General features: G+C 36.9%; 2 protein-coding genes across 2 annotated transcripts; both read right to left on the bottom strand.

Moving 5' to 3' along the window:
• Positions 1-3,758: 3,758 nt before the first annotated feature.
• Positions 3,759-5,481, bottom strand: LOC109005246 (glucan endo-1,3-beta-glucosidase, basic isoform-like). The gene is made up of 2 exons (XM_035688490.1): positions 5,337-5,481; positions 3,759-4,739 (listed from the first exon to the last, which is right to left on the bottom strand). The coding sequence occupies exons 1-2, from the start codon at positions 5,425-5,427 to the stop codon at positions 3,790-3,792; spliced, it is 1,041 nt and encodes a 346-aa protein (XP_035544383.1). The 5' UTR covers positions 5,428-5,481; the 3' UTR covers positions 3,759-3,789.
• A 2,441-nt stretch (positions 5,482-7,922) lies between these two features.
• On the bottom strand, positions 7,923-13,562 carry LOC109005238 (DNA repair protein recA homolog 2, mitochondrial). The gene is made up of 8 exons (XM_035688489.1): positions 13,344-13,562; positions 12,454-12,514; positions 11,140-11,357; positions 10,532-10,619; positions 9,560-9,732; positions 9,081-9,227; positions 8,826-8,960; positions 7,923-8,665 (listed from the first exon to the last, which is right to left on the bottom strand). Exons 1-8 carry the CDS (start codon positions 13,437-13,439, stop codon positions 8,369-8,371), a joined length of 1,215 nt encoding a protein of 404 aa, XP_035544382.1. The 5' UTR covers positions 13,440-13,562; the 3' UTR covers positions 7,923-8,368.
• Between the last annotated feature and the right edge of the window lie 5,095 nt (positions 13,563-18,657).

Below are 18,657 nucleotides of genomic sequence, written 5' to 3'. Positions count from 1 at the left end.
GATCTACTTCTGTTTTGACAATAGTAGATCCCATGGCGGAAGATACTTTATACCACTCATAGAACCATTTGATCTCACGCCTGCCATCACCATCATTCATGGTTCTAGATGTCGGAGGGGGCACATATTCTTGGCTACTCGTAGTGGAGCCGAATTCCATATTATATTCTGCATACAAATCTTTCAATAATTGTTTCACATTTGACACCAACTCCTCAGCACGAAACTCATCATGAACTTTTTTCGGGTGGAAAGTAAGAAGTCCTAACTTGCTTCGTGGATCAAGCACAACTGCAACTAACAAGAACAAGTTCAGCCTGTCTAATGACCTCCAATACTTATCATACTTCGTTCTCATATTTATGGCCATACTCCTCAAGCAACTATTAGGACTCTCGCTCAACTCCATCAACTCATTTTGGAGATCACAAATCTCCAAAAAACTGGTGTTGGCTGTCATATATAAAGACCCAGAAAATCTATTAGTAGCATCATAAAACATCTCAAAAAATTTAACAAAAACCCTCACTGTCTCCCACTCCCTAGCTTTAGGAGGCCCCATGTGCCCAGACCCAGTGCCATCATCAAAATAAGAGAGGTAATTATAATCCTCACTCTCCATCCGCCTGAAAGCCTTCTCAAACTTCTCAGCTGCCTCCAACATCATATAAGTTGAGTTCCATCGTGTTTGTACATCAAGACACAACATTTTCTTACAATCAATTTTTTCTTTTTCAGCACATCTCTTAAACTTGTCAATCTTGCGAGAGATGAACGCACATATCTAACTGCATTTCTCACCATTGTGATGGCGTCATTACACTCCTTCAAACTCTCATTCACAATAAGATTCAATATATGAGCACAACATCTCATGTGCATATACTTACCCCCCAACAAATTTCCACTCAAAAACTGTTTCAAATATGAAATTGCAGTATCATTTGAACTTGCATTATCAACTGTCACAGTAAATATTCTATCAATGCCCCAATCATACAAGTATGACTCAACATATCTCTCAATAGTTTCTCCTCGATGATTAGGGATTAAACAAAAGTTAATGATTTTTTTCTACAATTTCCAATCTTGATCAATGAAGTGTGCAGTTAGACACATATAATTCAAATTCTGTATTGATGTCCATGTATCGATCGTCAACGAAATCCTCATGCCACCATTTTTTTAACACTTTTTTCAGTTTTTCCTTTTCACTTTCATACAATTTCATACAATCTCTTGCCATTGTGACACGACATGACACTTTAAACCGAGGTTCGAAAGCCCAACACACTTTCTTAAATCTCTGTCCTTCAACAATTCTAAATGGTAACTCATCAACAATTACCATCTCTGCAATCGCTAACCTCACAACATCTTCACTATATTTGTGGGTTACAAGACTCCTTAACATACCATCACTCTCTCCAACCCCCTCCTCAGGTGTTGCCTCACCTGTTAATATTTTTTTGTACCTATCTAAAGGACCACGTTTATGAGGATTTTTAGGATATGAAGGCAAATGGTTTTGCATTGTTGAAGTCTCATTCCTCTTTGAGTAGCAAGCATATGTTTTGCCACAATAATTACATTTAGCTTTTGGATCATCTATAGCACAACCCTCCACTTTCGTAAAATAGTCCCAAACAATAGATGAATCCTTCCCTTTTCGTTTCTTAGGTAATGGACAAGTAGTACTAGTAGGGGCACTAGGGGGTTTTGATGACTGGGTCTCCCTCACATCATCTCCCAAGTTAATAGTTGGTGATGATGCATCAACATCAATCGGAGACGACGAAGAATCCATCTAATTATAAAACAAAATATAAATATTACACGTTAGTACTTAATACGTTATCACGTACATTATCACAACAGCTAGTTTGCAACATAGCAAACATCACAAGTCTAAGACTCTAATCTAAGTTTAGTTCACTCATCACATTTCATGCTTTAAATTCATTAATTCAAACTTTCAAAGATTGGTAAGAAATAAAATTAACAAACATAGCTTACAATCCACAAGTCTATCACAGACACACGCGCAAAAATTATCACTAATCATCACAAATTATCACACTGTAAGCACTAGCAGTGGCACTAAGCAGTGGCACTTGCCGCACTTCACAGTTCACATTTCGGGCAGTGGCACTTCACAGTTCACTAAGCTCATTTCACAAACCACAATATTTTTACTAACCAAGGCAAAAACAGAGGCTATACATCATCTTCCTCCCAAAAAATTCCTCAAGAAATTTAACAATAACAACTTTAACGTTCAAGAAAATAAACCCATAAAAGATGAATAAAACTTACAGTGGGATGTGGGCCGTGTGGGTCGTCGGCGATGAGAGAGGAGAAATGGTTGTGCCGCTGTGAGTTGTCAGCTACGAGAGAGGGAGTCTGGGTCACGACTCACGGGGTCCGGGGAGAGGGAGAGGGATTCTATATGGCCACGGGGTCCGGGGAGAAGGAGAGGGAGTCTGTAATTTGTATGGCCTATGGGGTCTGGGGAGAGGGAGAGGGAGAGGGAGGCTGCCGCTGGGAGCTGCTCGGGCTCACGAACTCGAAGGAACGAAGAAGACGAAATGAGATGGGGGGTTGGGTCGGAGTTCTAACTCTAGCCAAAACGACGCCGTTAGACTAAACGATGTCCTGAGTAATTTTTTTTTCATTGGTTTAAAAACAAAACGACGCCGTTTCATGTGAAACGGCGTCGTTTTGTATAAGAAATATATTTTAAATATATAGATTTAAGACGCCGGCCAGTTCGTCGGTTTAGTCCGGGATTGAACTGCAGACCAAACCGGCCGACGTCGGTTTACGTCCTTAAATTCCTACTGCCGGCCGACCGGTTCTCTGCCGGTTTCGGCCGGTTCCTGAATCTGATGGTCGGTTTGAGTCGGCGGCAGTCGGTCCAGCCGGTTTATGTACAACCCTACTGCTAATTATTTTATAAATTATTGAGAGGTGAATCCCCTTTGGGCCGGGAAGGAAGGCTAGCTTGCTGTAGGGACCATAAAATTATTTGTTCCAAACATTCTTCGCAAGTACAAGCTAGAAATTAATTAATTTGATTTTTTAGGATGAGAATTTTTGTTTCTAAAAACTGGGATTTTATTTGTCCCTAAAGACTGTTTGAGATGAAAAATCTCCATCCTGACCATTTTGTTCCAAATTAAAAGTTCTTAAAAATATATATATATATATATTTTTGGAACGAAATTGTACGTGTTAGACACGTGTGAGCGGATTTGAACTTTTGGGACAAGAAGATGTGAATTATTTTACATTTTGTCCCTAAGCATGTGAATTTCACATTAATATTTAATGCCAAGGACGTTCGTCCAAGTTACAAGCAATATTATTAAATACCGCAGGGTACTATATACGTACGTTGCACAATTAATAAGTAGTTGTATGATCTGTTTCTTTCTAATTGTAAACTCGGATATTCAAGGCAGATCGATCATTAATATTGTAAACTCGGATATATATATATATATATATTAATTACTCATGATATGATTCTAGACATGATGAGTAGACAGCAATCATGTATAGTATGGGATTAATACAAGCGCGCAGATCAGTACCGTAATTTATTGTCATATTGTGCACCAAATTAAGTTGCACTTATTCCATACATATATATATATGATCGATCTAATACTTATTCCATACATATATATATATTTATCTATATATATGATCGATCTAATACTTATTCCATACATATATATATATATTTATATATATATATGATCGATCTAATACTATTTATTGATCTTAACCAAAAGTAACTTGGAACTTGGGCTGTTTATTTGGAAGAAAGAGCCCCCAGTGTTTCTCAAACGCTGGTTCTTTCTGATTCTCATCAAACATGGCAAACAAATAAGTTTCTATCGGCTTTCCAGGTCTCTTTGGAGTGCCACTGGCGCCCTTCACATGCTGAACCAAATTCGTTATGTAAGTTCTTTCATTTACAAGCGATGTGGCTACCCCACCGTCTGAAGGCCAACCGGACTCCGATACAACGATCTCCAATGACCCCCCGCCGGCCTTCTCCAATGCCGAGTAAACAGCATCTAGAATGGCATCGAAAAGATTACGATAACTGCGCGGAGGGTCGCTCACTACAACTGAAGGAGCCGTGAAAAGGGCAAAGTCCAGATGAACATTTTGGGTGTCACCAATGTGACTGAAATATGGGTATAAGTTAACGAGTAATGGAGACCGGTTGTTCACTAAGAAGGTGATGATAGGATCAAGAAGTGGCCTGTATTCGGGCTTGAAAGAGCCTCTTGATGGGGGGGAGGACTCTCCAAGTACTCCAGTGTCAACGGCAGTGGAAACTTTGATCTGGTTTGCGAGGCCAGCTGCAGAAACTGCGTTTTGAATGTTTCGCATGGCGGGGACAAGGAACTGTGCATATCGATCCGAAGGCTTTACTTCGTTTCCAACTGCAATATACTTGAACCTGACATTACCGAAGTTTTTCACGTTGTTTTGAACCCAAGCGTCTGCATTGGCTTGGCTTGAAGCGATGTTTTCAATGTTGTCGTTCGGAAGGCCGAGCATGAGCTCAATGTCGGAGCCTCCGAGGGCTCGAAGAACATCTTGGTTTGGATCATAGATTCTCATTCTTCGGATGTTGTTTTGTTTACTGAGGGCTATAACTTCTGTCGGCTGTGGTAGATTATTACCAAGTCTTCCATAACAAACACCAACTTGCGCACCTGCACGTACGAGTCAATTAAACAACAAATGATCAATGGTTTTACATATACATAAAAATACCAATGCATACTTTACCCCCGACCACTTCTTTTAGCTCAAACTTTGTGCAGCTTGAGCTCCTATATATAAAGCCTACGGCATATGGTTTAGTTCCAATTGAAATATGCGCTCAATTTCCTCCTTAATTGTCATCGAATTACTCGTAAAAAATGAACATGAAAAAAACAAGTTCTGCCGGTAGTAAAACATGATCGAACTCTGTCCTTAACTTGGCTGATCAATTAATATCCTAAAACACGAAACTAGTGCACATTCTACTGATCTATATATAGGAAAAAGACCCCGTGCATGCCGTGCAGAATAAATCGTGAATATGGTTTTTGGGTGTATAGTAGAAAAGGTACCCTCTTGTCTCTTCCATATAGTTCTGAGAGGACAGATCTAGCACTACCTAATTGGGCGAAGTATAGTGTTCCTAACGAGCTATATCCTGAACCTTGGTCAGGCCAGTACTGAGCATTCGAGCATGGGCTGTGACGGGTGATCTTTTGGTTTGAATATGTATTAAGAAAAGAGAGCGAGATAGAAATTAAAACCTGTTGTGCCAAGAGTAGCCATTAGCAGTCCAAGAACGAGCATTGTGGAAATAATGGAAGGGCCTTTCCCGGCCGAATCGGACTTAGCCATTGAGGAAAATATAGAAGAAAAGAGAAGAATAACTACACGTTATAATTTTCAACAGGCCAATCTCTCTCACTTTATAGAAACTAAGTTGGTTGCTCAGAAAGTTCTCCATACAATGCACCAAATTGCGTCATTCAAGCGGCCACATCTAGTTCGTCATTTTGTGGAAATATTTTTTTTTCCCCGTCGAATAGTCTTCGGTTTTTCCTTGTTTCTTTGTGAACATGTTCTCATATGTAGGCAACCATTATTACAATGGACACCTTGTCGTCAGGGCGGACCTACGTTGGTAGTTGGGGGTGTGGGGTTTTCCATAATTACACCTATTTTTTTTTGTTATTAATAAAATTTCACATTCTTAATATTTTTTTTTATATCTCGTAAGAGGTAATAAAATATCTTGGTCTTTTATCATAAGTTATTTGGTAAATTTACAACCTCATTTTTTCTATTTATTTACATTTTTTCTTATAAATCTTCCACTAACTAACTTGTTTGGATTAGTTTTGTTAGTAAATATATATATACTACTATCAAGTTAACAATTATTAGTGAATGCAACAAACCTTCCATAGCTATTTTTATATATATTATAGAGACTTTACAATATTCAATCTCAGATTCAACAAAAAAATTTATCTTTATTTACTTAATTTTTATCATTTGCTTCAAAAAATCTTACATGACTATTTCTATCTTAACTTTTATCTTTTACTTGAGTTTGATGGAGTTCAAGTGAGAGGTTTAGATGGGTGGCTTTAATAATTTAGTTTGTCCCTAGATAACAACCTTATATGGTTAATGTTAAATGTCGGTGACACATTTTGCTACCTTAAATGTCGGTTATTGTTCACTCCTACATACGACATACTTTGCTAATTGCCCCCCCCCCAACGCACCAAATTCTAGTTCCGCTCCTGCTTGTTGTAATGTTGAAACAGGAGCATCCATGAGTCCAAAACCACTCCCATCAATCAATTTGTGACATGTACAAGTCCTCAACACTTGTAAAGATCACAGCATGGCATGGGAGTGGAAAACACTGATCAACCTCCCTGGAAGGTCCCTCCCATTACAAGAACATTTCTCAACCACATTTGACGTGGCAGCAAGACCATGTGGCAGCACCTCAGCAACAGTTGACAGGGCACACAATGGATCAGTCCAGTTTGTAGTAACAGAATTCTCAACTAGCTGTAATCCACATCAAAGGGAAGCTATGGCAGCAGTACTCATAGGTGTCCAAGAAGCACACTCAAGAAGCTAAAAACGATTATCATAGAAGGAGATTCACAAAAAGCCATAGCAGCTTTGCAATAGCCACATCATACCACTGATTGGATAATTGAGGGCATCATCAGTGACACACAGTTCCTTCTGCGAAGCTTTGAGGAGTGGACAGCAGTAAAATTACATCGTTCTCAGAATCGATGCGCGCATTCCATTGTGCAATGGATAGCAACCAACAACATGTTAGGTAGTATACCCCTAAATAGGACTATTGTTTGTTGGAATTCCATAATGGAAAAGATCCATCTATCTACACTATTTACTATTGTTAAATTGTACTTTTAATTTCCTGCACCAAGAACAATTGTCCCTAATGTTTCTAAAGTTTCTAATGAAGACTACTTCTAAAGTTTCTAATGAAGACGGCATGCAGTGGGAACCATATACCACAGAGATCCATGGAAGAGGGTTCGATAAGATTGGAGAGACGACGAATAATCTTAACAACTGATGTTAATACTGAACCACCACACACATGCAAGTGTAAATGATGTTAAAATAAGAAATGAAAGGGACAAATGCTTCTTGACAGTATGCTATGCGGAAAATTCAAAGATCCAACCGATTTTGTCATATTAGTGGACTTAGGTGTGGACTAGGGCTGCTTGACCGGCAGGAGTCTTCGATCAATAGGTGACAAGCGCAATTCATGCTGCATGCATGTGATAATTCAGATCAGAATAGAAAGGCGGGCTAAAATCCAGCTCGTTTGTGGAATAGGAACAGCCAGCCGGCTAGAAGATGGGACGAGGAGAACGGAAAAGTCCAAAGGGGAAGGGGGGTTGCATACATGCTTTGATTGACAGAAACATTTGTTTTCAAATTCATTCAAACGCTACGCGTAGAAAATATAACCCTTTTTCAAAAGTTTGATAAAACTAGTTCTTAAACCCCTCTTTGCAGACTGTAAAATTATCATTTATCTTAAAAATTTAAGCTGATGATAAAACATAAATTTTATTATTTTCTATCTTAACACTCTCTCTTACTTGTGAGTCAAAATCCCCTCGATGAATAAGCTCAACAAGTTAAATATTTAATTAAATAAAATAGAATGTAAAGTTAGAATTCAAACTCAAGACATCTGTCCTGATACTATATAAAATCACCACTTATCACAAAAATTTAAACTGATAAAAAAATACAAATTTTATTATTTTATATCTTAACACAGACCAGTGCCATTGGAACACTATTTCCCATATGCATTACACGAGAAAACAGAGCCTAAACATTGGATTAGATTACACGATTCCAAGGATTTACGAATGATGTTTTTGTCGTTCTTTGCTTGTACCATAAATTTACAAGATTTTGTAACAAATAAAAATGACAAAAAGATTAACAAGTTAAGAGTAAAACGCGAATTAACCCACATCAGAGTTTAGTCAGAAGGCAAGCAAATGAAATCCCACTCCCCCGGCTGTCTTCTGAAGTAACAGAAGGTGTTTGCCGATTAAGTCAACTTCAGAAGTTGGTGTCCGGCCTGTACGCTCATGAATTCAAATTAAGTGCAACACTTTTTACCTTAAGAGTGAGACACTTATAAACTCAAAGTCCAAACACCCTTCGGGTCACACCGTGTCTCGGAAGGTGGCTGGCTCCTTTGACGTCCAAGCTTACCATATTTGAATATTACTCATCCACGGAGGACCTAAAATGTTTCTCTCTTTCTTTCAAACAACTCTCTTCGTAAGATCATGACTATCTTATCGAGGATTCCATTGCTTTCAGCCAAATACTGTTCAGCTTGATGTTTATCACTGAAAAATTCTCCCTTTATGAGGTATTTGCTTCCTTCTTTAATGATGATTCCATGTTCACAAGCCAAGTCCAAGACCTCAGACTCACAGCAAAAGCCTTTCCCAAATTGTATTCCCAGTTCAGCCATTTTCATCGAAGGTGCCAGGTTATTTTTCACAACTTGTACGCAAACCCCAAGACCAGTTACCTAAAAAGTAATATATTTTTTAGGAAAAAAATTATTTAAATAATACAATACAACCTCAAACGGTGGGCTGGAGAGGAAACAGGTCTACGAGATAATAATAGAAACAAAAAATGGAAAAAAATCTCAGAAAAGTAAAAAGAACATAAAAGATGAGATTGACCTTATCCTCCGTCTTGAGTAATGCTTTTCTTATCATCTTCAGTCGTACAGATGCATAGAATTTCAATGCATTTCCACCACATGTGACCTCATCTACTCGTCCAAAACCTTGCACTGATTTCGGACTTAACCGAATCTGAACATAAAAGATAACAACGATAGGAAAGTGGCATCACTCCTTGCTATAACTGAAAAGATACATGTTATAACATATAAACAGAAATGTTAAAAATGACTTTGGCATACCAACAACCACCTGATTAAGAAAAACAATAAGTGTTTGAGATTGGCTTAATGAGTAATGAATTTTTCTAAGTGCTTGAGTCATTATTCTCGATTGTTCATCTTTGGAGGTGCCACCTATCGTTTGATCAAGCTCACATTGGGGGATAAGGGCAGCTACCTGAAAGGCCAAACATGCAGAACAGTATATAGGTTAACAGGATGAAATAGAAAGTTGTAATAGTATAGGCTCCAATAACAGACTAACAGAAGATATTGCCACCTGGAGCTGTTAACTTGTTTTCCTAAAACAACAAAAAAGTAATAATAATTAAAACAATGGGTAGCAATTCTCGTTCATAAGGAGAATGACTTCAACTGAAAAGAGAATCGGTTAAGGACAGTGAAAGTACTCAAAGTTGAACTCCCCCCTCCCCCAAAACCCAAACTGTCTCCAGGAAAAAATCAGTCCAATCGATACACCACAATCATGTGAAGTAATTAATCACTTACACTATCAACCACGATTACATCTACAGCTCCACTTCTGGTCAGTGTGTTGACTACACTTAACAAATTTTCAGCAGAACTAGGACTTGAAATAAGAAGATTCTCTGTGTTTACACCCATTGCTTCTGCAAGAGAAGGGTCCATTGCATTCTCAGCATCAAGATATGCACAGCATCCTGCCAAAAGACAATTTAGTGAGGCAATGAAGACCACAGACTGTAAAAAAGGACAGAACAATAACAGGTACTAATAAATGTTGCCAATGTAAGTCACTGATCAGTGAAGCATGGAAGATGTTAAGATATATTTTTTTTTTCTTTTGATGACGGTGGAACCACCCCATGGCAGAGCCCTTGGGACTCACCCAAGATATTAAGATATAATGAAAACAGTTATTAAACTTTCTTCCTATAAATGGGAAGGAGATGGAGTGTCATCAATTATCTTAAAAAAAAAGTGATTTAATGCCACCACAAGTGAAGAAAAAATCGTAAAACAAATAAAATGTTTGGAAGAAATTTGTAATAATCGGTTAGTCATTTAACTCCTTTTAGCACATCAGTTATTGAATTCTCGTGTGGAAAGAGAAATGGGAGAGAAACATGCATCAGGTCCAACACACCTTCATAATATGATAATAACTAAAATAGCCATGAGAATCATGCAGAAATATCTATAAAAAGCTTTGGTTAGTGTGATAACTTATAAAAGAATATCAGGTCCAACACCCCTTGATAAAGTGCTAATAATTAAAATACACATGAAAATTTTGCAGAAAGATCTATAAAAAGCTTTGGTTAGTGTGATAACTGCATATAAGAACAATCAAGGGTTTCCAGGATCTATGTTAATTGACTGATCTGGATTTCAAAGTAATGGGAAAATAAGTTTCTGATAACTTACAAACCAAAACCAATTCAACTCATGCCGAAAACACTTCCAATCACAGAGTACAAGAGGACAATTAGTGTGCACCTCCAAACTTTTGAGCTTCCTTGATGATGTGAAGGGCGAGTGTAGTTTTTCCAGATGCCTCTTTCCCATAAATTTCAACAATTCTTCCCTGCAGTGAGCAGCGTAAATCTCTCAGGACAGCTACATAGACACCATTTTATTTTTGCAGCTAAACTTATAACTTGAAACCAAAATCCTTCAAATCACATATCATTAACTTGCCTTCTTGAAGAACCGATTAGAGTATTTTAAGCGTTGATTAGGCAACACATCCAAAAGCTCATAAGCTGGTACTCCATAAATTTATTGTTTTAAACTAATGTTTTTTTTTTTTTTTTTTTGTTGGGGGGGGGGAATGCACTCTTTGATTGAATAAAAAAGGCAGCATAGACTCATACTGATGGTCTGGGCAGAAGAAAGTCCAATTTGGCCAACTAACCTGCCTATCTGTGTCAAACAAATCAAAACCATAATATTTTCCAAACATCTCTAATGGTGTCATCAACCAGGAATCTGCCTCTGGCTCTCACATATACCACTCACTACACTTGCATGTGAGTTGTGGATAAATGCATATTCGCATACCATATATGTGGCAAGAGTAAATTTTTTCTCTGTCAAATGATCACCTTTGGTAATCCTCCAATCCCGAGAGCCATATCAAGCTTTAATGAGCCAGTAGGTATCACAGGTGCACGCCGTGACCTGAAAAACCGCTGCAATGACAACATAGATTCTCTACCAAAATCACCGGCAAGTTGTGAGAGAGCGAGGCGCAATGCGGTGTCTTTTTCCTTCGCTTTGACATCATCATAGAGTTCGTCACATTCAAAATCTGAGACTTCAGCTGACAATACGTAAAACATTAAATTCTCAAATGAGAGCAAATCAATCATTCAATGCCAAATAAGTTCACATACAACTAGGAAATTTAATAAGCTGTTGTACATGCCATCAGTGTTGCGAATGTTTGTCTGAAAAAAGACAAAAATATATGCAGATTTGTCTTTAAACCCTGTACATTGACATATTCAAGGATATTTGTCCTTAACACCATTTCCAGATCTAATGAGTTACACCAGAATTAGCTAGCTCAGCGATATATGAGAAACTGTGAAAGAGACTAAAATTTTGGAACTCTACACGAGGAAAAAGATGAGAATGCACTAAAAGTGTGTTTGCAATAGCAAGCCATCTGTCAATCTAAACTATTTGATACCAATCATTTGATGATCATTCAAACGGACATACGGAAACATTTGGAATGACAGATTATGGTACCAATGGAAGACAAAATAAGAGGATGTGTTTAAGATGGTATGGCCAATGGCCATATGTAACAGAGGTCTGTGAATGCAATGTAGCAAGAGTGGTTATATAATGTGCAGGGAGCAAAAACTGCAAAAACAAAAAGAATAAAAGAAGATTTGGGGGGGAGGGGAGGGGGGGTAGAAATTATAGGCAAAGACATGATTATTAAGAGAGAAAACCAAGAGCAAGGCCCTAGGCAAGGCTGAATGGCCTTAAAAGGATCCACATAACTGACCCCAATTTGTTGGGAATTTGTAAATAAACATGACTTGAGTTGAGAGAACAATTATTTGTTGGATTATTCATCAGTGTCCATTTGTAATAGCAGAACTTTCTGGACATCCTATTAACAACCACTTTAATATATACCATAATTATATAAGGGAACGGTAGTAACTGTTACTATCCACAATTAAGTTTTAGAGAAATACACTAAAAGCCTACTTAGAACACCATGGTACATCAACCACTTCAAATATCATAGAGTACATGATTACAAGCACTTTCTGTTTCTGATTCACTAATGGTTCTAACGAAATTAACCATCACGTTTTCAGGCATTTAGGAGGGGCACAGATCAATGAATATATGCATGCATAGATAGAGAAAGGGAGATATGAGCTGTTTACTACCTACAGCAGAAAGGCGACGGATATTCAAGCAAATAGAGTTAGTCCCATCTCTTCTTCCACTCTGGCAGGGGAAAAAATTATTACAGTACAACAAAAGCAATATCATTTATATATTTGAAGTAAGTAAACAACTAATTTGTCTGAAGAATGAAAACAGAAAGAATTTAATATTTGAATAAATATATTTTATAGGAGAAGCCGTGAGCAAATCTCTAATGCTCCAATACTTAAAAATATAAATTTGAATCAAGCAGAAAACATAAAAGGCATTGTAGCACAGATATTGCCTACACTGGTGTATAATACACAACATATCAACAGATTTCCAGAGACGAACTGATACAACAACAATATAAAACAATTATCTAAATTTAGACACCTTGAGTTTATAAATTATGTACTCTTTTTTGTTTTCCCGGTAATCACAGAACCATACACAAGCCTTTGTTCTTCTATTGCACGTTGTTGAGCAGAGCAAAGGCAAGAGTTATAATTAATCATTTCCAGGCATGCTAGCTGGTTTTATTTTCCTTTATATCATATATATGCAAGTATATGTTGTAGTCATTACAAAATATCAAAATAAGCAGCAAATTTTACAATATCTAGGTACCGAGTTTAGAAAAAAAAAAAGAAAAAAAAAAAGAGATATAACACGGAGGCAACAGATAGAAACCCGCCACATGACTCCTGCAGCTAAAAACTAAGAGATTTTTTTTTATCGGAATGAAATGGGGGGTCTGTGAGACAACCGTGTGGCCATCACAACCATGCATTTTCTGAGCTAAAAACTAAGAAATTTACAAAGAACAGAATTCAAAATATACAATCAACAGAAAAAATAAAAATAAAAATAAAAAATTAACAAATTGATAAAGAGGGAGAGAAACCTTATAGAGAGAGTGGACTAGAGAGGAGAAGCGAGGTCTTCCGAACATATTGAGACGAAGGGAGTTTACAAGTGAAGAAGCTGTAAACAACCCCATATTTTGCAGGGTTCCTTTTTGTGACAATTTACGCTCTAGGGTTTAAGCAAAGGAAAAACATCAGTGTACTTGTGAGGGTTTTTTGAGATACGAGGAAGACGCGCCATTTCACAATAATTTGTGTTGTTGTTCGTTGTCAATGCATTAGCTTTTGTGCTGTTAATTTACTGGGTCACAAGCACTACGGATATGGGCTCGCTCCCCCATCAACTCGGCAAGGCCGCAATAAATCAAGGCCCACGTAAAAATCATACCACGGTATAAAGCATCCGATACTGATCTATAATTTATTAATTTCAATTCAATCCATTTAAAATGTGAGATGTAATAACATCACTTTATTCGTCAGTTCCAACATTTATAACACGAGATTTCACGCGAGTAAAAGGGTTAGTTTTACATTACAAATAGATTTTATAAAATTAAATTTATGTAATATATGAGATTTATTTTATGATAAAATTAATTTTATAAATCTAATATACTACATCAAGTCACGTTATCAACTTGTAAATTTATTTTTATAAAATTATTTTACGGCCAAAACATTTATCTTCTTTTAATTATATGGTTATTTTCCTTTAATTTCATAATAAATATATCTTTTATTATGTATTTCAAATAAAATAAACAAAATGTATACAGAAAAGGAAAACTTAGAAAAGAACAGCAATTAAAATTGCATAACCACACAAAGCTCTGTCTCTCTCGAGCGGTTTTGCATTCAAGGTGTCTTCCTCTCTCTCTCTCTCTCTCTCTCTCATTTTTTTTGGGATGGGATATGTTTCTGGGTATTAGCTTGCGACTATAATTAATTCGTGTTCTTCGGCCCAAGCCGATGGATCATATTACATTCATTTTCACTTCTATTTTCTCGGAGATATTGAATAATGTTACATACAGTTATAAAATATGTAAATGACGTACAGTCGTTTTAAAAAAGAATATAGTCTATAATTAAAAAATTAATTCTTTTTAATGTAGATCTCATATTTATTCATTTTTTTCAAAACGACTACACGACACTTACACATCCACGACTACAAATGCCACTTCTCGTCATCCTATACTTACACGTTCCAATTTGTAGCGTTGTCAGCAGCCCTTCTTTGGAAGAGCTACCGCGCGCCTACCGAGATTTTTCTTACTGAGCTGGCCAGCCAGTTTGATTCATTGTTTCTAACTTTATAATGGTACTCATGTACGTGGATGCAGCGGACGAAGAAAGTTAGCATTTCCAACAGGTTTTTACGATATTGTTATTAATTAGGTATTGCAATAACTTAATTTATTATGTTTGACGACTAACTGTATTCTGTTTTTTTTTTTTTTTTTTGGTCCCCTTCCAAATGCTGTAATGCTGTGCTTCTAATTCGCATGTGCTGATCTCGGGAGGAAACCCATGCACCGCCTAATTAAGAAGTTTGAATTCGTCTCCAAGTGTTGAATCATGATTAGATTAATCCACAAGCAGAACAACTAAATGTTGTACTCATGTGAGTAATTCTAGAGTTGCTGGTAAGTTGCGCGATTGAAGACCTGACAATCGCGCGCTTGCTGTGCCCTATTTGCAGGGAAGCTTCATCCTGCAAGTGTGCATGAGAACTAGGGAATTCAACCATGCATGCATGATGGCCACGTACGAATACTTGAAAGGAACTCGATCGGTTGGTTTCATGTGTTCAAGTGTCTGGCCGCCTGCAAGAGATCTAGAAGAGAAGGTACGTACGTATAAACTGTTCTTATATATATATATATATATATATATATGTATATGAGTCAAGACATTGTGCATGGGTGTCTCCTGATCATGCATATAAGTTAGTATACATATATATAAAAGAATAGGGCGGGTGCATGTAAGCAGCTAGCGCTAGCTAATTAATTTCCTCATTGTAAGCCAGAGAATTAGATCAGCTAGAGAATATATATTGGAATGAGTCATGTGTCATGTACGTGATGATTATATATTATCATGTACAGTACTCTTTTTTGTTCTCTAACTCATGTGTATATATATATGGATATTGATCATTTTCACTAGATTCCATTATTTTCAACCTAATGAGCCTGCCTGCCTTTACGGAGTGCGCCATAAATTGTGAGATCATGATGATCAGTGGGCCTAGCTACTTGTCATGGGAACGTATACTCGTCGACAAGTTTAATTATTTTTTTCAATATTCATAGTCTTGGGAATGCGTGCATGCATTTGGTATGTTTTCTTGATTCCATGCATGCACCTAGCTAGCTAGCTAGCTAGCTCGCTCGCTCGCTCGATCGTCGATATATATTGCGTTTACAGTACCTCCAACTGCTTGACTTGACTCGTTGGGCCTAGTTTATTGGGCTGCATCTAAATTAAACCGAATGGCTAGATATCACCTCATGTTTACGTACTTCCCGCCCAATCAGAAATAGATTAACGTACTCATCATCTCGCGCGCTCGATAATATTGTACCCGGTCAACACCTTATGGCCATTAATATAAGGGATCATTTTGGGTACGTGGCATGAGAGTATATATAAAACCAACTAATACATGATCAGTAGTGCTAATTCATTAAAAATATTTAAATTTTTTTATTTGAATTTTAAATTTTACACAATTACGTACGTAGTACCATTCATTTTAAATCCAATAGTAAAAAAAAAAAAAAAAGCTATAAAAAGGATCATCACTTTATCTAAGATACATTGACTCAATGACTCACAAAATCTAAGAGTAGTAGTACTACTGGGCAAGTCGTACGTCGGCCGGCTCCTATATATAATAATATTCTTACAGTAGTCATGAATTATATCTTAAACAGAGATCAGTACCTAATTAGGATCATTAATTACATATATATATATATATAATCTTTCAGCGTACTTAGTGGCTTAATTAATTATCGTGGGAGCCCCCTCAGTACAAGATCAACTGCATGGTGTGATTAAAGTTTTGAACCCACGAGCGAGCGTTTAGCTAATTTGATACCGGTATAAATAAATTATAAATTATATTCAACGATCCTAGCTAGCTAATTAAATTATCTTATATATATATATATATATAATGACGTTGAAGAGTCATGTTGAAAAACTTAAAGTACTCTTATAAGATCTTTTAAATATGATTGAAGAAAACATGAGTGTATATATATATATGGTATAAATTAAATTATTATAATACCAAATGCATTGTATATTCAATGCATGTCTATTTCACATGACAACTAGGGTTAGTGGCGGATCGATATTGGATTTAGCCGGATATATAATATTAATGTTTATAATGTCATAATTAAGTTCCTCTTATGATTGTGTGGTATACATGCATTCGAATTTCTTGAAAAAGACTTGGGGTTGATTAATGTCGACTCTCATAAAAAATTTGGCAACTCCATGATTTCGATCGTTTTCTGACAAAATTAACGTTAGGGGCTGGAACTGCCCATGATCCCCCACTATGTGTATGTGGATGAAGTCGAAAGCCACTATTTCCACGTGGCAAAGTGCCGAGGCAGGTCCAAGTTTTTTGAGGCAAAACAACTAGCTAGGGTTGAGACAGATGTATGTTAGGGTTTTACTTTAGTACTTATCCCCCCAACCAGGTAATGCATGGAGCTACGCCGCGGCAATTCATGAATTAGATATTAATCATGATCATCATCTACCAGCTCATTGACAAGTCCTCTCACCTTTTAGAGAAGTCCCTTCATGTCGACGTTTCTGATGAAAACGAAAACCTACTTATAAATTATAATGCAGTTTGATCGATGTTGCTTCTCAGCCCAGTTTGGTTGAAACCTAATCAGATTCCTCCACATCCATTCTTTATCTACTATTGGGAAGTCTTGTCCATGTTCTCCACTGATGAGAGCACGAGACACTTATAATGTACGTGGGTGCATATGACCTATTTACGACCGATAATGTGTCTGTGTACTCATGTCATGTGTACGTATTTGTAATCTGTAAACAACTTTATGCTTAATTTGTTAAGAAAATCAATATAGAGCAAAAACAAGAGAGATTGAATAAGTACATGATAATTAGGTTGTCATGGATTAATAGAGAAGTACTCGATCTGGGGTTAAATACAACGTACAATATCTTTTTCTCATATACGTTTTATATATTGTTTCATTATATATCCACGAGTACTACTCTTTTCTGATGCATGTTTCGTAATTTTTGTGCAATAGACATTGTAGTAGCTAGCTAGCTGTGTAAATTACAACGGTTAATGTTATAATAGGTACTCATGTACAGTTCTTGGAATATATATGCGTGTACTGATCAACGTGCATGAGTGCGTACCGGTTAAATCCTAATCCTAATTAATTAGCTAGATTGAGTTACTGGAAACTCTTTAGATTCGTACGCACCTTAATTAACGCGTGTAAATATCTTGGGACGTTTTTAAAAATAAAAAACCTTGATCAGCTCTAGTACTACTGTAAACCTTGATCGATGTTTCCGATTAATTAAGGGTCAGGCTACCCTTCCTTTTCCGGGAACTTTGCTTTTCTTTCTTCTTCTTTTTTTCTGATCAAACCAACTTGCTAAAGGGTCCTATGAATATGACTCGCCAAAGAAACAGATCAACACAAAAAGATATGGCTAAGATATGCCTTTGAAAGAATGCCCATTAGTGGCAGTGCTCGTGTTTTACAACACTAAAGGTAACCCCAGCTAGCTTCTTATAAATATGTCAGGCATGCATGTTTCGGATATATTAATATATATATATATATATAGCCTCAGTTCTAATATGACTGTGTGCTAGTTTATATATATCTCGTATATGTAGTACTCAGGATATTCTGTATGCTTTGAATCAGAGGGCCCAATAATATTTGTGTTCAAGGTTTCTAGACTTGGATCTGCTCAAGTGATCGAAATGAAAAGTGTGTGCCACTATATATATCTATAATTTTCAAGCGAGCCTTTGCAATTACTCGACGACGTTAGTCACGGGGTCTACACCTAATCTCTCTCTAGGTATAGCACATGGATCTCCTAATGCCAAATGATGTGGCACGACAGTGACAAATCAACACCAAATATGCACATCATATGTTAAGATAGAGATAGTGAGATATATAGCTAGCTAGCTAGCTGCGCGCTTGAGCTTTTGGGCTGAGATAACTGAAAAGAAGTCATCCCAACAACAGAGATAGATCGGTTCTACAAAGCCAGCATGCTCTCAAAAAGTCTTTTTGCTTGGAC

This window comes from Juglans regia, chromosome 3 (assembly GCF_001411555.2).
Source record: "Juglans regia cultivar Chandler chromosome 3, Walnut 2.0, whole genome shotgun sequence".
Taxonomy (NCBI): Eukaryota; Viridiplantae; Streptophyta; class Magnoliopsida; order Fagales; family Juglandaceae; genus Juglans; species Juglans regia.
The sequence above is the reverse complement of the archived record's forward strand: the minus strand, read 5'-3'. Positions and strand labels throughout refer to the sequence as shown.

Bases quoted from the DNA above. Each gene is read 5' to 3' on its own strand.
- LOC109005246 (XM_035688490.1), bottom strand. From the start codon at position 5,427: ATGGCTAAGTCCGATTCGGCCGGGAAAGGCCCTTCCATTATTTCCACA. The intron at 4,740-5,336 runs GTTTTAATTTCT...TCGTACGTGCAG, and splicing joins GGCTACTCTTGGCACAACAG to GTGCGCAAGTTGGTGTTTGT.
- LOC109005238 (XM_035688489.1), bottom strand. From the start codon at position 13,439: ATGGGGTTGTTTACAGCTTCTTCACTTGTAAACTCCCTTCGTCTCAAT. The intron at 12,515-13,343 runs GTTTCTCTCCCT...TTCCCCTGCCAG, and splicing joins TAGTCCACTCTCTCTATAAG to AGTGGAAGAAGAGATGGGAC. The intron at 8,666-8,825 runs GTCAATCTCATC...ATTACTTTTTAG, and splicing joins TACTCAAGACGGAGGATAAG to GTAACTGGTCTTGGGGTTTG.